This window comes from Leptodactylus fuscus, chromosome 1, assembly GCF_031893055.1.
Source record: "Leptodactylus fuscus isolate aLepFus1 chromosome 1, aLepFus1.hap2, whole genome shotgun sequence".
Lineage (NCBI taxonomy): Eukaryota > Metazoa > Chordata > Amphibia > Anura > Leptodactylidae > Leptodactylus > Leptodactylus fuscus.
Window position 1 is genome coordinate 285,523,205 of NC_134265.1, and position 15,967 is coordinate 285,539,171.

A 15,967-nucleotide genomic window follows, 5' to 3' on the forward strand; every position below is an offset into this window, starting at 1 on the left:
GTGAAACCTGTAACCATAAAAATTGTCTGTCTAATATGTCAATTATCTATTAGCCTCTTACAGTAACTGTTACTTGTTCTAGGTGTTTGGTCTGGGGACTGCTGCTTCCAGAAACTCTTTTCCGAAAACAGATGTGTTGTTTCCTCGGATTGCAAATATCCATCTCTCACAAGCACAGGTATGTCAAGTTGCCTGCCTTGGTAAAGCCTCAGCTTTGATGTATTGGTTGGTAATAAGTCACACTTTTCTACACTGAATCACCTTCTGTATTGACAGTCTCATAGCTGTGAGTAACAAAGATCCTCATTAAATGTATTTTTTTAGAAGTCCACTTTTATTATTGAAACCTCTGAAGCGCAATAAAAAAGGTCAAAACCTGCATCACAGCTGGACAAGTCATGGTATTACTTTGTACTAGTAAAATATGGTATTTAGTCTCTATAATGAAACATAATCGGAATTTCTCACTGTTAATATTATAATCTATATTTTTTTTCTAGTACACAGCTTTAGATAAAAGTGCAGAGTTAGTCATTTAATACCAAAATTAAAATACCCATGCGTCCAGCAATATCATAGCCATAGACGTATGGGGGGTCTCAAAATTAGCAAGGTAAATAACTACCAGTGGCATATACAGGGGTCTCAAACTCGGCCGAGTGAAAGGGCCGCACATAGAACAAATATAACAGGCCACATTCCTTTCATATTTGATACATTGCAAAATCGTTCATCATTCAGTTGACTCCATAGTATTATGGTTAACTCCATAGGCTTACATAGTGTCTCTGCCAGTTTGCTAATCCTCTACCTTGTTATAACTCTCCAATACTTTAAAAAACAAAAAATCCTCGAAGCTTTCTATACTTACCTACCACCAGTGATCCAGCAGCACTCCAGCATGATAGCATTAAAGGGCCCCAGCATGGTCCACTTTTGGCTTGCTTTCTGCTATCTTTGGGACTTCAGTTCCCTGTGAGACACATATGACAGTCTCGGGGGCCACCTATGGGTCATGCATTTGAGTCCCCTACTTTAAAGGATTTGGATTCGGCATGTTTAAAACTGATCCATTTAAGAGGCATAATTTTATCCACCAAGAAAGCATCTTTGGTGGGTTTTTTTTTTTTTTTTTTTTTTTTTTTTTTATAGAGCTTTCCTATGAAACCTATTTGTTTCTACCCTTTGTCGAATGGCTTGTTAACATTCTGTAAATTTTCCAAAACTGAAATAAATGTTATATGGGTTTTCTCATATCTGCTTTGTCTTGTGTCCTCAAGTGATCAGGAAATTGGGGATTGGCAAGCTTCACCAAATTTCCATGTGAATGGAGCAGTGATGCATATGCTTTGCCACCACTCCATATACTTCCAGGATGGCAAGCTGCAGAAATTCCATAGAAGTTAATATACTGGTGCGCATGCGTGCACATCACCACTTAATTCCCATGGGGCACTCTAGGTTTCTGTTCAGTGGGTGGTGGTCAAAATCTGTAGCAGCAAAACCCATTTAAATGCAGCTTTAAGTGCCATATTTACTTTAAGGTGTTGCATGATACCTAGGTTATAGGTTCATAGTAGTCCCATGGCTTTAATTTCTAATAAAAATCATGATGCTCTGATCATATGAGGTTGCTATCGTTTTGACGCTGTATATTGTGCTATTTTGTCTGTTAAATACGATGGGAGGAATATTATTGAAACTACTTCAGGTGTTTTAATATCTTTCTGGACAGTTTATAGGGTTCGCTTGCAGGAGATGAAACCATCCTACTGGGTGAACCCTTATAGTACTGACATGTATGTGTTGCTCTTCTCACGGAGATATGTTGCATAATGGTGTGTGCTGAGTCAGCGGATGAGTTCATTGTTTTATTAGCATACCAGTAAATTATTCAGTATGTTGTGCGTTCTTTCTGCAGGCAGAAGCTATAAACTCCAGTGTATGGCAGGTTCGTCTGAAGTGCAACATTCCTTTCAAACAGCGGCAGCCGTGCAGAGTATGTGTCACCTGTCTTTGGGGATGTCTGTCTTGTGTGTACCTTTCAGTCTATTACTACTATTCATAACATATTGCTTTTTTCTGCTATGATTTGTAGAGCTGCTTCCTGTCCGGGCACTCTCTGCTGTTGCAGGTCTACTTTGCTGTCAGGCTGGATGGCAGCCAACATGACCTGGAGACCCTCAGGAAATACATACTGGAGAATATTTTTATGATCTTTGTTACAACTGAGCGAAATGAAGACATTGGTAAGGCAAAGTCAATCCACTTAATGAGTATGAATAAAAGTCAGCATGGTTAAGTTCACAAATGCTTACGCAGTGTGACCATGTATTTCTTTTTTTTTTTTTGCACAGATAATTCAATGGTTATGTACGTATTGAATTCTGGCAATGGGCTGGTCCATATGCAGGTAATTTCATGATTTCTTAGTATTTGTGTGACATATGCATAGTCAGTGATCTGTACAGATGGATTGGCCAGATCTTAATTCCACTGAACCAAATTTGGGCCATTTACATCAACATAACCACAGCAGGACTGGTTGTTGCAGCCTTAGTATGGAATCTACTATGTAGACTCAGCATTACTTTTATCAGGATTTGGACTGACGATTGATGTGAAGTTGTTGGAATTTTGTCCAAGTGAAATATGTCCTTTTAATCACCAAATTTTGCACTCCACCTATGTCTCTAGATGATTCACATTTGCCACTACAGATCAGTCTAAAATACTCCTTTTTCCATTGTCTGTGATATTAACCATACAACGTTGGGGCCTTTTTTTTTATACATAAGTGCATCTCTTCCTATTTTTTTTTCCATTGGAGAGATTTTACTTTTATGCAAGTAAATTAATGTTCTATTTCTTAAAAGGCAGTGTAGGCTTTTACTTAGATGCTTTCGATGCACAAATTGAACCTTGGTGGTAGAGGTAATAAGATTTTTACGACTACGCAGTTAAGCTTTTTCATGGCTGCTTGAATTGCCTGGCAGAGTTTATTGATCCTTGTATCATAGCGAGCATTATGGCATTGTGTGTTCTGTCTAGTTACTATGACAATTAACTGAAAGGGAATCTGTCATTAGTTGTGGTGACTTTATACCATTACAGATGCTTTTTAGTACTAGAGAGAAGTATCCATGCATAACACACTGAAGAAAAAGATAATCCCTTTATCAACTGTGTAGCGCGAGTCCTTGTTTTAAAGTTTATAGGTGCTGCAAATAAGGTTAATGAAATATTAATGCACTCGCCTCCCACTGGTCCTCGGCTTCCAGAAGGTGGATGCTGTGCACAGGTACTCCGGCATGATGTCCTCTTTGTGTGAGATGAATGCTGCCATCAATTACAGGCCTCAGCAGTGACCTCTTCACAAACAGCGCACCACTTCTAAGCTCAGTCACTCACGTGCTGTTTGTGAAGAGGTCACAACTGAGGCCTGTGATTGTCTACAATGGTCATCTCACACAACCTGGATGTAACTGCTGATGTTAGCTGGGTGAAGCTAGATTCACACCTGTGTGCGGGTTTCTGTTCTTGGGGACCCAAGAAACGAAAACCAAGTCCACTTAAAAAGCGGTTACCTGTGGACTTTATTTTACTGGGGTCCACTGGGTTTCTGCCTGAAAAATGCAGAGAGAAAAGTCATGCTTGCAGGTCTTTTCTCTCCACATTTTTCAAGTGGAATGGGAATACAGAATACCCAAACTGAGTGTTGGTGTGAACCCAGCCTGAACCATACACAGCAGCCGCTACTGGAAACCGGGTATCAGGAGAGGTAGTACTTTTTTTTTTTTTTTTTTTTTTTATCCTGATTATTTTATGTGGCTCATGGACTTGGACAACCCTTTTAAAACTTCCTATCTTAGACAGGCTTTATTACTGCTTCTATATGAGGATGTGTCCTAAAATTCCTGGGTAACCCCTGTATAGAGATTCAAGGTAATGAAAGCTGATGACCTGTTTATTTGATATAGAATCTAGTTAAATTCTTTCATTTTCTTTTCTTTTTTTTCCCAGGATATTCACCATTTTCTTGGTGACAATTTATTTGTTCGTTTTGATCCTGTAATGCTTTTAAGCTCTTCCATCAATTTCACAAAAGCGGCAACCATTGTTTGCTCAGGTAAGCCACCAACATTTCAGCTTGTTTTTTTTTATCTATAATTCCTTATGGGAATAGGGTTTTTCACTATTACACCTTAAAGGGCAGCTCCTCTGGCCAATAATGTGGCCTTTTAGCACTGGTTCCTTTTCTTTGGAATCCTTAGCTGGATTAGTTGGACAGTAAGCAAATATTATACCCTGCTAAGTGTATTGCAACCTTTGTATTTGTCAAGAAGGATCCTGGCAGTATGTCCACAATTATAGGTGATAGGGTTGTTTTGGGGAGGTATATTAGATAATATCCTGTTATACAGCTCTACTTAACATTTCCTGAGGTGAAGGTATATGTGTACAAACTAACCCTAAAAATAGTTGTAAATCTAAGGAATATTGGTTTAAAGTCACATGTTGTATACTGATGACATCACTTGTACCTATTATGGAACCACTGAGGCCAGTGGAGCTGGTTAAGGGGGTGTTAACTTTTGCGCCCTTTCTCATTCCGCCGGGTTTCCATCCTAAGCCTCGGTGAAACGGGATAAGGGACTGCTTTCTGGCGGTCAGTTTTAAAACCTATTCATTTGAATGAGTTTTAAAAGCAAACCGCCGGTGTCTGCCTACAGCCTCTATGCGGAGAAACCGGGGTTTTTTTTTTTGGCCAGACACAAAAAACCGTTTCCCAGCAGAAAGGCTGGATACGGACACCAGTGGTTTGCTTTTAGAATCCATTCAAATGAATAGGTTTTAAAACTGACTGCCGCAAAGCTGTCCCCTGTCCAGTTTCACTGGGGTTTAGGACGGAAACCTGGTGGAATGACACAAGGGCACAAGTGTGAACGCCCCCTTACTCCTGGAACAGTTTTTGCATGAATAGAATTGAACAGTGTACCTGACAGAGTACTGGGTGTAGATGAGCATCTTTATTTTATTTTAAAAAAAAGTTTTTACTCCATCTCTGACTGAATACCACCTCGGTTTCTCCCAGTTTACTGGAAAACCCCTTTAAGAAAGACTGTTGGTGTTATGGAAAATTTTGCAATGCTGCCATTTCCTTCACATGTTTCTGACAGAACATTCAAGCATATTCAAGGAGCTAAGTGAGCAGCAGACTATGGTAGTAGATACGTTAGGAGATGTTGTACCGCAGATGGCAAATGACATGTTGAGTCAGTAAGCAGAAGGTAGCTCATGGGAGGGAAGGTTAGGGGTCAGTAAGCAGCAGATGGATTCACTGAGAGACGCATTGGTGGGTGTTTTGCAGTAAGTAGAGGATGTTGGGTCAGCATATAGAAGGCAGCTTGTAGGAAGGTGCTGTAAGAACCAGTAAGTAGCAGATAACTTGTGTGGAGAAGTTTTGGTGTTTTGCAGCTGATGGTCGGAAAGGGAGAATTGTAGGGATCGTGTACTGCAAGTATTTTGTGGGAAAGCCATAAGCTGCAACTTTCTTGGAAAGAGCAGAGGGGAAAATAAAATTTGGTGGCAGGTTTTTTATGCAGTTTTTTTGAGCCAAAGCCATAAGGTGATGTAGCAAAAAGATTTCCCATTTCTTTAGGATCCACTTCTTGCTTCAGCTTAGAAGTCTGCATGGAAAACTGCCACAAAAACAGCAACCCTTGCTCAAGAAAGTACCATTAAACTGCTCTTCAAAGAAATGTGCAGTTCACAGCTTTACAATAATCTTCCTCAAAACTTCTTGCATCTCACTATCCCTAAAATTCTCTCTATCCAGCTGTCAGCTGCAAAACATCCAACTTTTCCACGCAAGCCATCTGTTCCTTACTACCCATAACAATCACACCCTTAGGGTGTGAAGTGCTATGCCACTTTGTAGTAGAGAATTTCAGGGATGATGATTATGTTGTTGCAAAACATTGTACAATGATATTGCTTATTTCCTTTGAATATACTTGTATACACATAGAAATTGTACAATTGGTATGTTGGTATTGACAGGTAAAAACTGACAAAATAGTAGTTCTTACATTTCTCAGGAGCTAAATAAACACTAACAGGCAACCACGTAAGCTAAAATACTTGTAAAAGAAACTAGAATACTAATACATGACACTGTTTATCATTAAAAAGGTTTTCAACTGAAATGTTAAAGAGGACCTTTCACCATATCTGGGCACATGCAGTGTTATATACTGCTGGAAAGCTGACAGTGCGCTGAATTCAGCGCACTGTCGGCTTTCCCGATCTGTGCCCGGTGTGAAGAGCTTACGGTCCGGTACCGTAGCACTTTACAGTCAGAAGGGCGTTTCTGACAGTTAGCCAGAGACGTCCTTCTGCCTCGCGGCGCCTATCACGCTGTGCTGTGGAGCGGGGAGGAACGCCCCCTCCCTCTGCTCGCAGCGCTCGTCCATAGACGAGTATTATCAGGAGAGGGAGGGGGCGTTCCTCCCCGCTCCACAGCACAGCGTGATAGGCGCCGCGAGGCAGAAGGACGTCTCTGGCTAACTGTCAGAAACGCCCTTCTGACCATAGAAGAGCTACGGTACCGGACCGTAAGCTCTTCACACCGGGCACAGATGGGGAAAGCCGACAGTGTGCTGAACTCAGCGCACTGTCAGCTTTCCGGCAGTATATAACACTGCCTGTGCCCGGATATGGTGAAAGGTCCTCTTTAAAGCATGCCTTCATTTATAAGCAACTTCTCATAAATGAATAGTACAGGTTAATACAGGAAATTGTGTAATATGTCTTATTAAAGAAATGTTTTTTCTCCAATTTTCACTGCTACTTTCTAGATATTAGTCTATGAAGAGGGGATGATAGAAAGGACACTCTTGTGATTGCTATTTCATTTTATTTGCGCATCAACCCAGCTAGGTTTGTAGATAAGAGGATACTAGTGCACAGAATGAGGAAGTAAATCAATTGCGCACCACACTCCACCTTTCCCTTCTTCATAGATCTGTGTGAGGACAAGATGAATCCAATGTAAACAAACAGATTGAAAATAAGAGAAGAACAGCTTAATAACTGGTAGCAAATAGATCATCTTAATAAGATTCATTTACAAAGGTTCTTATTCACCTGTACTATTCATTTATGAAAAGTTGTTTATAACTGGAGGTATGGTTTAAGTTTTGACTGTCTCAAGTAATATGATCATCCTAATATCTATAAGAGCTTTTTGAAATCCACTGGGTGGTCTGGTTACATTAGTGACAGCTATCTCTGTATGCATACTCATATATGGAACACTGTCAGTCATGGAGTGTTCAACATGACATGACATGGCATTCATGACTTTTGCCACAGCCTTGCGAGAATCTGAGTGTGACGACTCTGATGGAAAACGACTCCCCGTCCCAGAAGCTGTTCCTCCCCCATCCCTGTGTGTTTCCTACAACATAACAGAGGGGTACGTGTACACCACATGATGAAACATTTATCTATGATTTATATCTGTGACTATGAGCTGAAGCTAAGCATTATTTTCATATATGTAATAGTCTCCCTTACTTTGAAATTGCAACACTAAGGCTACATTCACATCTGAGACTCATTCGCAGTGTTTGCCGAAATTCGGGAGAGGAAAATGTCCTCTGTAGAGGATTATTTCTTTCCTTCTCTGGTTTCAGTTTAAAAACCACAGCCGATGGACCGCATTATTGTCAATGGGCTCCAGCAGGCTTTGTGTGTAACCTCTGATCCCCAATGGACCCAAACAACGGAGACGCGATGCTAATGTAAACCTATCCCCATCCCCACCCCCAAAAAAAGATGAGCTCACATGATTGATAGACATGTTAAATGATATGCAAATCCTTAAAGAAAAGAAACAAGATATTAAAAACATCTCAATTTATTTAATATCGAGTATGAGCACCATGGCCACACTTGAACACCTTCACATGCTGTCAGTGAGGTTATTAATGGAAGGAAACCAAGTGATACCTGTTGCTCCCTCCTCCAGTGTACCGAAATAGTACTTGGCCACAGTGCACTTGGGATACAGCATCATATACCACTTGATATGATTTTTGAGATTTAATACGGTTAAAACACTTTGCTTTCAGTCTGACTTTTATGCCCCTCCCACATATCAAATATTGGAGCTAGGTGCTTGAAAATTGGATCATTTGCCTTAGTTTGTCCTTGGTGTTGCAGTTTTTATGTTGGGGAGTATACTATCAAACCAAAATAATTATGAAACTAGTGTGTGTGTGTGTATGCATGCCTGTGTGTGTATGCGTGTGTGTGTGTGTGTATGCATGCCTGTGTGTGTATGCGTGTGTGTATGTGTGCCTGCGTGTGTGCTTGTATGCGTGTGTGTGTATATAGATAGATAATATATATAAAATATGGTCTTCTGATACACTAGTTGTTTGTCAAGTCCATCCTGTAGGCCGGTGTCCCCAGTTATTTGTTGGTCATGAGACACTTTCACATACGACCAAATAAATATGGAAAACAAAAGAATCCCAGCAAGTAGCTCTTTCAATAAGGAGCAGGAAAAAGGCATTAGTGTTGTATTGAAAGAGCCGAGTGCTGGGTTTCCGTTGTCTTCTGTGCAGCTTCTTCAGGTGGTTGAGGATCCTGTTTGCCCATGAACCTCAAAAGTGGTCATCTGATCCAGTTCTCACAGCCATACTGAAGAGTAAAAGTGTAACGTCCTATTAAACATACGGCTTACTGGTATGGTTTTGACCCTACTGCTAAGTGACTTTGATATGGATGTGACCGTAATGCCAAGTTCTTATACTCTTGAGATATCAGTTGCCACCAACACATAATAGTTTCTAGAACTGCCAACAGCTTAATAGCCACTGGTTGTAGAAGACTGGTGTAGACTAACCATAGCTCTACATTTGAGACTATACAGTGCTTATTAATGTGACGATCTGAAATAAATGCCCATGTCTAATATTAAATAACATAATATTTTTCAGGTATTTGAATTTCGACACCTCAAATATATCATTTTACGTTCAAAAACTTCAGGATCCTTCTGGGTTGTGGTCATTATGGCTGGAAAACAACCTGCACTTTCCTGTAGTTGTCACTGATGTCTTTGTACCAGAACAAGTCCGAGGACACTTAAAGGTATGCTGGAAGTAATAGTGGCTTACTTATTTTGTACCTGTTTTACCTGGGGAATTCCAATATCTGCACCTTGTAATGTAGTAATGGGGATGACAGTTATGTAGTACAATGCTTATATGTTAGATGTAGACTTTGTTCTATTATGGGAAATGACTTTGTTCTGTGCTCTCCATAGCATCCAGCAGAAGGTACATGATGGCCTTCTTTCACACTTATTGGGGGCATTTATCAAGTTTATTGTGCCCATTTTTTTTTCTAATCCTGTCCCTTTTACCCTTTATTATGTTTTGCCTGTTTTGAAAGATCTTTCATACCTTTGCTTTATTGTCAGGGAAAGTGGGCATGGTTTATCAGTAGTAAGAGTTTTCAATACATTTGTGGTTTTTTTTTTTACTTTTTTTTCACTTTACTTTAAATTTTTTTAAAAATTGCAAAGAAGGGGCAAATGCACTACATTAAATGGATATAAAAAATGCACCAAAAAGCCCCTATAATATCAACAGTCGAATCCATTTCCTTGAGGTGAATTTATGAAATGCTTATCATTTATTATTTATTTATTGTGCTTACTTATATAGCGCCATCACATTCCGCAGCGCTTTACAGACAATGACAATCACTGTCCTGTATAGGGCTCACAATCTATATTCCCTACCAGTATGCCTTTGGAGTGTGGGAGGAAACCCACGCAAACACAGAGAGAACATACAAACTCCTTGCAGATGTTGCCCTTGGCAGGATTCGAACCCAGGACTCTAATGCTGTAAGGCTGCAGTACTAATCACTGAGCCATATTTTAGTAAATTAGATGCGTGGAAAAAAAAGGCACACACTTCTAAAAAGGGGGAAAAAAAGACTAATAAATAATAAATTTCTCCAGTCATACATATTCCATAAATGTCAGTCTTGTGTGTATGGTGGTATTCTGACTCTCCCCTTACAGCAGATGTTATAGGGTAAATAGGAGATCCGTTCTGATGACCTGTTCAGTCATTCTGCTCTCCAGAGTTAAGCCATAGTCAGAACTGTTTGACAGACTTACTCCATTCTCTTGTTTGTACTTGGTCTAGCAAACATGGATCTGGAGGCAAAAGCTACAGTATCTTATGTGTGTGCCCAGCTTCACTGTTTTATCATCTCTGTAAAGTAATGCTGCTGCAGTGACCTCTACTGGTGAACTAACATCTATCTATCTATCTATCTATCTATCTATCTATCTATCTATCTATCTATCTATCTATCGAATACAGTCAGTGCTATATTATATTATGTCATGCTATATGTAAAAGTACTTGCTAATCATGTTCAGGGAAAATACTTTTATGAAAGGAGGGAAAAACCTAGAATTGCATTGACCAGAGTGTATAAAGCAATAATTTGCCTCCTGCCTTACTGTGTTAGAGGAATATGTGTAGAAACAAGCTGCTTCCTGCAGGATCTGGTGAGCGAGGGGCTGGACACTATATTACAGTAGTTCACTTTTCATTTTTTTTCATGTTGCAGATCCTTAACTTCACTCGCTTGCTGCCAGTTCCTCCAGGTTGCTGGGATATTTTTACATTGAAAACTAATGCCAAAGAATCTTCCTGGAATTTTTTGACCAACATAATGATAAGCACGTCCTTAGGTGTTACATTTGAGATTCCTATGCTGGTGCAAAAGGTTTTATCTAAGGTGAGTTTTCTTCTTGTATTAGCATGTATAAATGTGAGATACAGTAATACAGGAAAGTTGTGTATTATCTACTAATTCAGACTGAGGAGACTGGCTGTGCAAACACGTTCTCCTCTTGTTCTCTCTGGGATCCAGGGTGGTACAAAAATAGAGGGAAAAAAAAGTTAAGCATTAGACTGTTTCAGGGCTGTGGGGTTGGTAGGCCAGTCCACCGTCTCAGGCCCTTCTATTTTCCCAAAGCGACATTCCGCTCCTGATTAGATCCGAATGAATGGGCCTAAACAGGAGCGTGTCTTGAGCCATAGAAGCGGCAAGATCGGGCATCTTGCTTCTTTTTTTTTTTTGTCTGCTACTAGCTAGCGGGGGAAAAAGTGAGTGGCTCCCATTGAAACCGGAATCCACCACAAAATGCAAAGAACTCTGTTTAACCTAGCTCTTAAAGGGGTATTCCCATCACACTTGTTCACCAACCTGCAGGCTGTGTGCTCTCTTCACTTCCTGTTTTTCACACATTGGTGGGCGGGGTTTCACTTGCTATCTGCTATGTTTGCAGTAGTATTGAGGGATTGGTTGTAAATGAATTACCACAGTATGAAGCTGATGTAGAAGCTCATGTAGCAGAGCTGGATTTGAGTCAGTTTGTAATAGATACAGAGGTACTTCTACTGATAGGACTCCCTATCGCAGCCCTTATCTGCCAAATTCAATTAAACCGATTGATAAGTGGAAGAGCAGGAGATAAGTTGCTTGTCTGTGGCAGAGACATACACAGCTCAGAGCTGCTCCCAGCACTCAGCCCCTCCCTCCCCCCCTGAGAGCAGGCAGCTAGTCACTTGGGGACTGAGCAGATAAGCCCCTGGTCTGGGGCCCCTGGTCATAGAAACACATGTAAACAATGAAGTGAATAAATTAAGATAGCAGCCAAACAAAGCAGTTTTGATAAAGCAATGTATTTAGAAAAAGTCTTATATCCACATAAACTAGCAGTATAGATAGGATCCTTGTTATGGGATAACCCCTTTAAGGTTATCTGTACGTAACATGATTTTGATCTTCTATTTTATTTCAGTCTGGAATCCAGCAGATAAATACTGCACAGTGTGGGATTCACCCCATTATCAAGCACTTGAACTCTGGTAAATATCATGTAAAAGCATAGTTGTCCGCTTTTTGCTTTGGTTGTTTGCTTTTATCAATCATCTCTTGTGTACATTTTAAACACCTCCTTCTCCTGTCATGAATTTTAATAGTTCAATATTTATTTTCCCGTTTGTTTTATATCACTGCTTCTTCTATATCGCAGCATACTTTCATAGAATGCCAAGTAATGCTACAAAATGTTTGGACTGTGGGAGGGAACCAAAATATCTAGAAGTACTCCATGGTACTGCAAATGGATAATGCTACCTATTAAGCCACAGTAAAATAGTGTGGAATTTCACATTACTATAATCAGAATATTAGAGATATATTCATAATGTGTGTATATTACTATAGTGTATAAATATGTCTGATATATCATGTAAATCCATTATTGATATTCCTTGTCATGTCTTTGTTTCCAAAGAGGAGAGTTTGCGCTGGCAGCATAGTCTCTCCCTTGGGTTGTCTACCTGGAAAATAGACTACGAGTTAGGTACAGAACTTTATGAGAAGTACCAGAAAATACAAGATAAAGACTCTTGCAGGTATATATCATTGGCTCCTGAGCATTGTATAATCCTTCTGCTTATGTATGTAGATATTAACCTGACTTCCCTCTGTAGGCAGAAAACGTCTGAGAATCCAAGCATCACAAGACAGAAGAAGGATGCGGAGCGACCTTTTGTCTTCCTGCTTCAATTAAATGCTGAGCCTGGTCTTGTGGTGAATTTTACGGCAACTGCTCTAAGTAACAGCTCGGTAATTCTAAATTTCACTACTGTCATGTATTTCCCCATCTGCTTCTAAAAGGTTAGGTCTGGTTTCTTGATCTGAGAGACTTCATTTTAGAGCGATATGAAAATAAAATTCTACCGCCGAGATATTTGCTTGACATTTGAAAAATATAGCCTCTTTGGGATAAGAAAAATTAAATATATGGTACTTGCATAATGCTGCTTATTAGATCCCATAGTTTCTCTAGCACATGTTCCCCTTATCTCTGCTATTGCTAAGACCGTCAAACTTATTAGAGCTAAGTCAACCGAATCCACTAGTTTTGGTGGGACTGGCTCTCTATAGTATATTATTTGTATGAAGACCTCTCAACTTTCCCGAGATCTTCTCTTTGGGGTCGAATTGAAATAACTCTCATTTGCTGATTTACAGCACCCAGTTGTCTTGTTTTCAGTAGATACAAGCTACAGTCAGAGGTGTCTGGGCAGAGGGGAATAAACCACTGCCAATCAGAACACATGCTGCTTGGCCAAACCCAGCACGCATGTGTATGGTGGAGATATGAACAGCAACTGTGAGCCAAACAAGCATTCAAGGTTTTTTTTCCATTAATATAACCATATTTAAAGATTTTTTTTTTTTTTTTTTTTTAAAGTTTTTCTCTAACTGTTTTAGTAATGACGATTCTTTGTCTTGATCAGTTGCCAATGGATATGACCATAAATATAGGAACTTTCTATGGCCTGGGACTTGTTGGAAAACCCAGCTTGATTTCCTTATCGTTGCCGGGTTATCTTTTCATGTATGCAGTTTCCTTGTCCACAATAAAGAAATCAAGGCTGGATTTCAGACATGTCCTAGGTGATAAAAAGTTCCCACATTGATTGTTTTATTTATTGACCACCAATCGAAACCACGTAGATGGAGAAAATCTTTAAACCTTTGCAAAATTTTTCACATGTTTATTTCCTTTGTGTGTATTGGAACAACACACAAAAAAAGGGGAAAAAAGACAAATTGGACATAATTTCACACAAAACTGCAAAAATGGAACAGGCAAAATAGTTGGCACCTTTCCAAAATTGTGGGTAAATAACTGTTTCAAGCATTTGATACTCGTTCAGTCACCTATGGCAAGTAACAGGTGTGGGCAATAATTAAAATCACACCTGAAACCTATGAAAAGAGAAGTTGACTCGATCTTTGTGTGTCTGTGTGTGCCATGGTAAGCATAGAGAACAGAGTAGAAGACCATGTCTGAGGACTTGAAAAACAAAATTGTGGAAAAATATCAACAATCTCAAGTTTACAGATCCGTCTTCAGTGATCTTGATGTTCAACCAGTTTACAAACCATGGCATTGTAGCTAATATTCCTGGATGGAAGAGAAAAATTTTATGAAAGGTTGCAAACCAAGTTAGTTCAGATTGTGGATACCGTAAGTAGCCCCAATCACGTACCAAAGAAATTAAAGCTGTCCTGCAGGTTCAGGGGCATCAGTGTCAGCTCGAACTATCCATTGGCATTTTTGGCGTTTTGCGTGAAATTTATATAATTTTATGTATTTTTTTTTCTCCCTGTTTTTTTGTGTTGGTCCATTACACACAACAGAAATAAATGTGTATAGCAAAGTTATTTGTAATTGCAATAATTTTCTGGAAAATGCCGTCACTTACAGTCATGACTGTATTTACAAAAATGTATAACATCAAATTGTCTACAAACTTCAATAATTGTTTGCATAAAGGAGTTTTCCCATAAACATAATTAAGGTCTGTGCTTTGAGTACCATCACACCACCATCTCAACCCACACAACTGGAGATATTGGACTGTTCATCTGTATAAAAGCATATGATTACTTACAAAATTAGATAGTCATCCATACTAGCCAATTCAGGACCTAAGTGTTTTACTGTGAGTATATATATATATATAAAATATGTTGCTAAACAGAACGGTCTTACCCCAGTTACTTACTCATATATTTTTTGTTTAGGTGAAAACTATGAGACTGAAGAATCCATCCCCTTTTCCAGTGTGGGTGCAGCTGCTACCTCTCTCTCATTATCCCAATCCACAAGCTGCTCTGAGCCTTCTGAGCAAATGGTAAGAACGTGAGCTGCTCTATTGTTGAGTCAGAATAAACCTCCTAACTATAAATATGTTAGGTGCTGCAGAGTCACTATGGTACAGAAATCTCAAGTGTTGGTTTTATTTTTTTTTACCTTTTTGTCTAGGTATGGTGTAAATGAGCAGATAGTGGACTTTACAACAGCTGAGTTCAGTCTCCAGAAGGAATGTGAGGTAACTTCTCCCCAATGCTTATCATTTGTGATGTGGCCTTTATTTAGAGAAATTGTGCAAATTCAGAGCACTCTAAGGCTATATTCATACTTGGATTTGCATATTTTGGCACAAGAAAATCTGAAGGCTTAAAGGGATCCTATCATTCAATCACTTTTTTTTTCCTAACACGATGGAATAGCCTTAAGAAAGGCTATTCGTCTCCTACCTTTCATTGTCTTCTCCACACCGCCATTCGCCTAAAATCCCGTTTTTTCTCAGTATGTAAATGAGTTCTTTCGCAGCACTGGAGGAGGGCCCCAGTGCTCTAACAGCACTGGGGGCGTCCCAATGCTCCGAGAGAACTCTCTCCAGCGCCGCCTCCTCTTCTTCTGCAGTGAGGTCTTCACCACGTCTTCTTCCGGTGGCGGCTTGTAACTTCTAGGCCTAGGGCAAGCCGACTGCGCATGCTCGTGGCCACAAGAAAAATGTCCGCTTACATAGTATTGGAAGCGGCCATTTTCTCGTGGCTGGCGGGCATGTGCAGTCGGCTTGCCCGAGGCCTAGAAGTTACAAGCCGCCACCGGAAGAAACACGCGGTGAAGACCTCGCTGCAAAAGAAGAGGCGGCGGCGCTGGAGAGAGTTATCTCTCAGCATTGGGGCCGCCCCCAGTTCTGTTTGAGCGCTGGGGCCCACCACCAGTGCTGTGAGAGAACTCATTTACATACAGAGAAAAAACGGGATTTTAGGCGAACGGCGGCGCGGAGAAGACAACGAAAGGTAGGAGACGAATAGCCTTTCTTAAGGCTATTCCGACGTATTAGGAAAAAAAGTGATTGAATGATAGGATCCCTTTAAACCTGTTTTCTGATATGAATGTGTGCAAATCTGCTCAAGAGTTGGCCCCATTATTATTGACGTGGGCTAAATTTCTGTTTCCTCTCAAATTCAGTATTGTACTCTT

The 15,967-nt window shown here is 40.0% G+C and overlaps 1 protein-coding gene across 1 annotated transcript in view; it reads left to right on the plus strand.

Moving 5' to 3' along the window:
- Positions 1 to 15,967, plus strand: part of TMEM131L (transmembrane 131 like) — a 72,045-nt gene that overhangs the window by 34,538 nt on the left and 21,540 nt on the right. Inside the window, exons 7-19 of the mRNA XM_075287976.1 lie at positions 83 to 178; positions 1,922 to 1,999; positions 2,099 to 2,249; positions 2,358 to 2,413; positions 4,024 to 4,129; positions 7,378 to 7,480; positions 9,012 to 9,165; positions 10,669 to 10,839; positions 11,909 to 11,975; positions 12,407 to 12,527; positions 12,606 to 12,741; positions 14,716 to 14,825; positions 14,957 to 15,023. Coding sequence (XP_075144077.1) covers positions 83 to 178; positions 1,922 to 1,999; positions 2,099 to 2,249; positions 2,358 to 2,413; positions 4,024 to 4,129; positions 7,378 to 7,480; positions 9,012 to 9,165; positions 10,669 to 10,839; positions 11,909 to 11,975; positions 12,407 to 12,527; positions 12,606 to 12,741; positions 14,716 to 14,825; positions 14,957 to 15,023 — 1,416 coding nt within the window. The remainder of the gene's footprint in view (positions 1 to 82; positions 179 to 1,921; positions 2,000 to 2,098; positions 2,250 to 2,357; positions 2,414 to 4,023; positions 4,130 to 7,377; positions 7,481 to 9,011; positions 9,166 to 10,668; positions 10,840 to 11,908; positions 11,976 to 12,406; positions 12,528 to 12,605; positions 12,742 to 14,715; positions 14,826 to 14,956; positions 15,024 to 15,967) is intronic.